Consider the following 8153-nt stretch of genomic DNA (forward strand, 5'->3'; position numbering starts at 1 on the left):
TAAGAAGATAGAAGTGATCCTGACAGTAGCCTTGAAGCTACCTGTAACAAGCACACGTGTCCCATGGTCCTTTGGCCTTACATGAGGACAAGACCTACCTCTTTCTGTTGAAAAACATTCTACAAGTTGTTATCCCTGCCTCTTCCTCCCACACATTGTCAGTGTTGTTTAAATATGTGTTACATTTGGCACAGAGTTTAACTAAATTTTGTGTCTTTAAAGTCAAGTATAAGGAAATGGATAGTTTAATTTTACCTGGAAAACTTTGGGTGCACTGACAAGAGATGCTAGAGCTGATGACAGAGTAGCTGAAAAGATGCCAGCTGTGATGAGAGGACCAAAGCCAGACACCATGCTCATCACCTTTAGGAAAAAAAGAAAGCAAAAAGAATAGTCAGGCTTGCATTTGGATGCACTTTTTGATGCCAGACCCATTTAAGTACTCTGTTTCTGTGTCTCTCTGCTTTTCATGGTTCTAAATTCAATCTGCTACAAACCAACTGTGAAGTAGGGAAATACTATTATTTCTGTTTTAGTAAAAAGCAGTGGAGGCATATCCAAATTTTTATTCAAGTATGCAGCTGTCTGCTGAGGCAAATGAGTACTCTGTGAGATTTTCTCACCTCCTTTACTGATTGCTGTAAGGAACAGCCTCTACTTGATGAGTAAATAGTCAGCTTGTGGCAAGAGGGGATAATGGAAATGGCAGGAAAACGCACCAAAGTATGAAATGTAGTTGGAGGCACTTTCTCTGGTTTGGGGTTGTTTTTTCTCTTGATTATTTAATATGGCTAAAAAAAATAGAGAGAAAATGCCTGATTGTGCTGGCATAAATGCAGTGCTGCCAACAGTAATGATGGTTGCTGTCAGGGCTCCCTCAGTCCTCCCAGGGGGTCTGGACTGGCCTCTGTGACCACTGAAGCAAAGGAGTTGTTGAGAGGCACCAGCCAAGGAAACTGAAGGATGGATGGATGTGATTGCCAGATGCTTTTTGGTGTGTGGGAAATAATCCAGGAAAGAAACCAGTTAAACCTGAAGATTTGTCAGATCAAGACATATTGTTTTCTGACTTCAGTCTGGCAAAGGTAAATGCAAGAAGGCAAACTTTGTTTATGGCTGTAGGGAGCTCACTGATTTTAAGGGGTGCCCTGGGTCTGCTCAGCTGAACTGAGGTGGGAGTGAGGATGGTAAAAATGCTCAAGAAAGGAAGGGAAAGTAGTCTGCAAAAGGGACAGCATATCCCTTTTAAGGTGGTTACCCAGCCCTGTCGTTTAGCAGAGCCAGCTGGGAAAAAAGCAAGGGACTTTAAAAGCTACAAATGATTAGTTGAAAAGCAAGTGCAGGTGGGTGGTGAGTTCCTCTGGTGGGCCATGAAGCACAGGGGCTGAACAGAGATCTGGGAGCTGTGGTTGTCAGGCTGCAGAACTGCTTTACTTTGATGCTTTGCCTAAGCTTTATTTTGAAGCATAAAAATGGCAGATAGTCTCTCTCTGGCCTAGGAGAAAGACCCCATTACTTCTCACTTGATTTTTCATTCGACTATTTTTGGATACTTTTTTTTAAGAAGTCAGAACTGTTTTTTGTACTGTGACACAAACCTTTAATAGTGACCACAGCACCCCTGAGGTAAAATCACATCTATGTGTCAAGAGCAGTGAGGTGTGTTGCTCATCTAACAGGAGCTCCTGAGGTCTCTGTTAAGTCTAGGCTTTGAGTCTGAAGATGTTACAACACATACTGCTGCATGGTACTTGTTGAAAGAGGAGATAAAGACTTTACCAGAGTGCTAGGAAGGCTAGTGATGGGCAGGACGAAGGTAGTGTGGAATGCAGGGGACTTCTGCCTTTTATTATTCCTATAGTTTTTAATTTTTTTAGATAAAAGTCATTGTCCCATTGCAGTTAGTTGGCAGCAAATAATAGTTTTGCATGTTTGTACTTATGTGTTCATGTATTGCTTATGATTATACATATTATCTCATCAAAACCTGGAAATTATTCATCAGCCCATAATCACATGGCTGACTTGCACATCTGGAAAAATCATAGCCCAGGCCACAGGCAGATGATCCATTGCAGCTCATTCCAGGTACAATTGTATCATTGATGTTCCCAGTAGCATCTCGTACAACACAGGAGGCTGTGGAAACAACAGTACATTATTACTTTCCTTTCTTGTGACATTGGAAGAATGTTCTTGCCACACCTTGACTCTTAATCTGCACATGTTTTTTACACCTGCTACCTTAGACTCCTCCCAAAGAGCAACGTTTCATGTTGGGCAGAGATTACTTCCCTGTACTATGACTTAGTTTCTCATGGTGTCTGTAAGCAAATATTTGCTTCTGTGACTTTTAAAATAATCAGCCAATTGACTAATGAGGATTATCATATTTCTGATATTAGAGAACCAGACAGAGATCAACAATAAAGTAACTCAGAAGTATATTGTCTTCCTTTCACCACTTTTACAAGTGCCAGGATTCAAAGGTAACAGGTCAGTGAGGGTCTGAGGTCTAGCACACACTTTTATTTCGTTCAACAAGGGCACACAATTGCTTTAGCAACACAGATCCTCAGCTGTTCAAATTGTCATAGCCCTACTGATAGCAGTATGATGAGAAATTTTCAATGGAGAAATTACCTATATTCTTTCTCTGTTTATTAATATTTATGTTGTCTCTTTTTTTGCTTGCCACCAGAAATGAGAAGAAACATATGGAGTTAACTTGGAGTGCTGATCTCAACATCTTTACTAGCCAAAATCTAAGTTTATATGGTATCTTCAAATATGTTGTTGGGAGTCCCAAATATGTTGTTAAGAGTCCCAAAATAACCATTATCTATTTAGGAAACCAATATGCAAAGACAAAAAAAAAAACAGCAAGGAAGTATTGCTGAAAAATACACAGCTCTGAAGCTGAAATACAGCTATTGCTTGTGAGAACAGAGCGATGCATTAACAGCAATTTATAATAGAAAGTGAGGAATGACTCCTTCAGCTTTAACTGCAGGGGAAATTTAGATCCAAATAATGCCATGACCTGAGCTGTGGCTTGACTCCAGTATTATGCCTTTTGCATAAAGTACAAGAACCACAAAAGTCAAGAAGACTTGAGAGTCATCTCCCCAGAAAAGGGAGTACTCTGCAGAGCTTTCATGCAGTATTGAGGTGTTTGGTCATAAGCATGAGTGTCATTTACAACCCTCTTTCTTACAGTACTATTAAATACAAAAAGAAGAATCTTTTTCTTGGCCAGAGATTTATTGTGAGCTTGCAATGAGAGTTTAACTGCACAATCCTCCTACACAGTTTGTGGCTTCAATACAGGTCTCCTTTTCACTCGTGCCCATTTTGTTACCTCACATTCCAATACTGTAGAGCATGCAGTCATGTAATGCATCTTCTTTAAGACACGCAATTGATTTCTGTCTTTGATGTATAAGATACAAAATGTGGGTGTTATCCTGTTTCTCATGAGTGCTCAGTAAGACTAGTGAGAGCAAGCAGAAGCCATGTGAAATTTCAGTGTGAATGAGGAATTCAATCAGCAGATTGATCAGAAGTTCCTTTAATCTATACTATGCTCATGGATACTATAGGCCAGTGGTCTTTGTCACTGAATGTAATGCAAAGATAACCATACAAGCTAACTGAAGGCCCAGCTGCCAGACAGGGACTTCTGTTTCTGCTGATTGTTGCTTTTTTCTCATTGTTTTTACATACAGTCAAATCAAAACTACTGTCTCTACATAATAAATAAGCAGGATAAAAAACCAATGAGGTTAATCATTCATATGCATACCAATCTTTCACACTTTAACCATATAAAGACTTAAAGCAGAGGTTCAGTACTCACCTGCACATATTGCAACAGCAATGTAAGCAATCGTGGTGATCAGAATGGCCAGCATTGTTCCTTTGGGAATGGCACTTTGTGGGTCCTTAGAACAAAGCAGTGACATGAAAAACACTGTGAGTTTGTGTGCTGCAGTCTGATTGCATTTACATGCAGGGAGTCCTGCTGCAGTGTGCATGAAGATACTCTGAGAGGGTTGATTTTTAGCACTTTGCCCTGCACCACCATTTCTGGTTCCAGCATGTAGCCAGTGAAGCATTCCTGTGGTGCAGCTCTCCTGTCCTGGACATGGTGAAGGATATCCTGCAGGACCAGAGGTCACCTTTGTAGCACCAGGAGGGTCCTGATCTCTGCATTTCTGAGCGCTCCAAATTGTCTTTATGTTGCAATTTGCTTTATTTTAATGTTTAAGGATAAAATGAGTAAATAGTTACTGAACTAACCACCAGACTCCCATGGATGCCAAGATGGGACCACTTTTGGTTAACTGGTAAGATAGGTGCAGACAGTCACCCTGTACAGAATACAGTCAGTACTTCTGTGATTAGCAACTAGTAATTGTTAGTTGGGTCACACAACAGCTACTTTGTTTCACTGCTTTGACTTTTAATTTAGGTAATTGAGTAAGACTGGGTGATAATGCTTACAGACTAGCTCACAACAATATCACCTACAATCATGCAATTATAAGTAAGAGTCCAAAGATCTATATTATACATTTTAAAGGGATTTTTAATGCTAGAAAACCTTATAATTTAGGGTGTGTTTGTTTATGCTAGGAAGCATTCGTTATGAATTGTCTCCTTAAGTTGACTTAGCAAGGTTTTTTCACTCAAAGATGCACTGAATGCATTTTAAGTCACAGACTTTTCATAACTATGCTTGTTGCATGGTAAAAAAACAAACTACAAATTTGGAGTGTAGTGTGAAACGTGGATGGATGGCTTAACTGTGTTAATAATTAATATCATTTTTAAATGAGGTAAAGGTTTATTGAGCTGAAAAATAACTGTGAAGTCGCTTGAGCTGCATAAGACCCTTTGCCCCCTCAGATCACAGTAACTTTTTGCACTTCTGGTGTGCATGTCTTAGGTTATTGTTTTTGTGGAGTCTCAGGTGGTTATCTTAAACTCAGTAACATTAAATCTTAGTGTTAAAGCTTCTTCCAGCTTTACAACTTTCAAATTTTATCAATAATTAAACACATATTTACTATGCTGTTAGTACTTTAGGGGCTGCTCCAAACCCCACTGAAGTCACCAGGAAGATTAAATATTTCTGTAAATAGGCTTTGGTCTAGGCCACAGTCTGAATGTGTCTGGAGGTGTTTGCAACAAATTCTAAAGAAGGTTCAGGTGGTCAATTTTACAATTTTGAAACACTCCTTAGCTTGTCTTTTAGATTTCTGGAGAGGCTGGTTAATTTAATTAGACCTGTCTAATGCATCTAAACATGCTCAGTGGGGAATCTGCAGCCTGGAGGACTTGATTATAGAAATCCACTGATTAGCAGACTGAAACTGCAGAGATCCAACGAGAGAACTTCTTCCCTAGGTCTGCTCGGATTCTTTCAAATAGCTTATGAAAGAAGTGCTGCTGCTTTGGGAATCTGCCATGGTGAGAGAGCACCATATATGGCAAAAGAATTCCTTTTGTGTGATAAAAGGATGGAGATTGTGTGAGGCTGATTCAGTCTCACTGGGCAGAAGTACAATGATTTTTGGGGTTTTAATTAAAAAATTGAATCTCATTGACGCTATCAGTGGCTTAGTTTCTATATATTTCTCTCTGTGCTTGGCTTGAAAAGCAGTGCTCTGAAAACAAAGAGATGGAGCATGCAGCTCAGGGTGAGGAAGGAAAGGAGAACTGGCTGTCAGGGGTGGTAGGACCTGGTGAACTTTACCATGCCAATACAGAAATAACAGACCTTTGGTTGAATCCTTAAGGTATGCAAGGCAATGGGTCTATATGGTAAGGCCAAATAGCTTCATGTGACATGCTGGGGTTATCAAGCTGTGAGACACGTCGGTGCCTTCTGTTGTTTTTCTGGTTTTTTTGGGGTGTTGTGGTTGCTGGGTGTTTTTGCCATGGAAACTAGAGGGCACTCAAAACTAAATCCCTGTCTCTAATTCACCTGTATGTTTAGATACTGGAAATACCATCTCCTACAACTGCTGGACTGTAAGAGGAGAGTGGGGAACTGACAGAATGGCCACAGCAAGACAATTGGGCATCCTTGGACCTCCTTTCCCTTTCTCTTCAGGCTCCTTTCTTTTGTCACAGCTGCAAACTTGCAGCTTTTCCTTTGAGCAGCAATAGTGACATGGGATTGGAACATATTTGCTTTCATTAAATGCTCTGTTTGCTCTGCCCTTGCTATGCCCCTGAATAGAACAAACTGATCTCCACTGATTCTTATGAGTACAAACCTGAGCTTTTTGGGATGAAGGTTTAGGGGATTTTACAAAAGACAAGCTTCAAGAGATACCTTTGTAATTTATGTCATGTGCTGCTAATGGACCATTAATGATATATTATTACAGGTTACTGAAACATGCTTTTAAGTGATATAGCAACCCAAATCTAACTGCAGTAATGTCTGTAAATAGCCATAATGCATTATGAGAGAAAATGTGAACTGATGTTTTTAAGTAATAAAGCAGGTACTTAAAAGTGAGAGTTTTGCTTCCCAAAATAAGACATGATTTAAAAGTGAATACAGTGTTGATTCATGATTTATTTTCTTGTTCTTTTTTCAGCCTACAGCTAGTATTATGATGTTAATGAAATACGTACTTTCAGATCTCCTGAGATATTGGCTCCTGCAAGAATGCCAGTGGCAGCTGGGAAAAAAATGGCAAACACCGAGAAAAATCCTTCTCCACTCCTGAAGTCTGGTCCAAAGTTTTCGGCAAATATTGATGCTGCAAACATAGGTGAAAATTAATTATACCACTAGGATTTGACTCCAAAGTTACTTAATGATGGAGGTGAATAAGCCAGTCTTTTACATCTGGACGACTGGGTTTGAATCTGTCTCATATCATAAGCAAAGTGAATTTGATTTCCTTAGTCTGGTCCCCAGTAGGATGTACTTGTCTACATCTCAGAACTGCAGATCCATACTGAAGTGACAGAAGTGTCACTGCAGCACTTGCACTTAGCTCTATATTAAAGTTTGTCTGTGCTCTACTGATGTATAAATGACTCAAGCTGCAGCTTACTGTGCTGTCAACTTCAGCAGCAGAGAGACAGACTCAAAGCTAAAATAAATTCCCTTGGTTTGCAAGCTTATTTAAACCTGGGCAGAAGATTCTGGTCTTGTGACCTTTTTCAGTGGAATCCTGAACTCACTATGAAGCCAAAAGAATGCAAACATAATTTTATGATAGATAGCAAGGTTGTTTACCTTGATAATTAAAAAAGCCTCTTGCCTTCTTTTCAGTGTTGGTAGGGATGACTGTCCCAATGAAGAAGTTTGCAATGGCCACAAGGAGAACAATTAGAAGAATAACTTGAGCCTGTAAATGGAAACAAAAAGATTTTTCTGATGGTTTGAATTTGTGTGGCTGTGAAGAAGGCTATATGGTAAGTTATCTGTATGTGTTCCCTATGTCAGGTTATTAATTTCTGCAGTTTTCAAAAATACCAGGAATCAAGATAACTGAATCAGCTAATGACACCAGCAGATATATTTTACTAAGGGGTTAATGAAATATATAGTTATAATTTAATTTTATGTTAGTTTCTTTACAAGAAAAAGCAAAATGAAACAGCTAATGCATTAATATCAAGTATAAGACATTTTTATATTGCTATAAAATTTGTTTAGTTGCAGTGGGTTGTCACTTTAATGGTTATAATATCAAATTGTTTTCCCATCCCTTTTACAAGTAGTTCTAGTCTCCTTCACAGCAGAATGTAAAAATAAGGGTACTGTTGAACCTGATTTCTGGACCTGATTTCAATAGCTGTGTTCCACTCTCTAAAGTATTTTCATTTGAATTTGCATTTTGACCTTTTTTTACAGGTGAAGGAATAGCAGAAATCATTAGAGATTAAGGAATGGGTAGCAAATAGAGCTCTCGTGCTGAGTAGGGCTTGAGAGAGTAGTGATAAAGCCATATATTGTTTTTACTACTGTTTATTCTGTCAAGCTGCATCAAAAATAAGGGCAAAAGGGGCACTTACCCAAGGCTCTAAATGATGCCATGAATTATAAAAATCAATATAACCAAGCTGTCTGCAGAGCACAAACTTCCTTTTTGCTCTTAAATGTATGTTCAAGGAAGAGC

The 8153-nt window shown here is 39.1% G+C and overlaps 1 protein-coding gene across 1 annotated transcript in view; it reads right to left on the reverse strand.

The window, feature by feature from the left end:
* SLC12A1 (solute carrier family 12 (sodium/potassium/chloride transporter), member 1) overlaps positions 1–8153 on the reverse strand; it is a 49643-nt gene that overhangs the window by 24811 nt on the left and 16679 nt on the right. The window contains exons 8-12 of the mRNA XM_009073428.1: positions 7268–7379; positions 6655–6782; positions 3860–3944; positions 1988–2139; positions 256–363 (exon numbers count right to left, since the gene is read on the reverse strand). Of these exons, the coding sequence (XP_009071676.1) occupies positions 256–363; positions 1988–2139; positions 3860–3944; positions 6655–6782; positions 7268–7379 (585 nt within the window). The remainder of the gene's footprint in view (positions 1–255; positions 364–1987; positions 2140–3859; positions 3945–6654; positions 6783–7267; positions 7380–8153) is intronic.

Source organism: Acanthisitta chloris, unplaced genomic scaffold (assembly GCF_000695815.1).
Source record: "Acanthisitta chloris isolate BGI_N310 unplaced genomic scaffold, ASM69581v1 scaffold23890, whole genome shotgun sequence".
In the NCBI taxonomy this organism is placed as follows: domain Eukaryota; kingdom Metazoa; phylum Chordata; class Aves; order Passeriformes; family Acanthisittidae; genus Acanthisitta; species Acanthisitta chloris.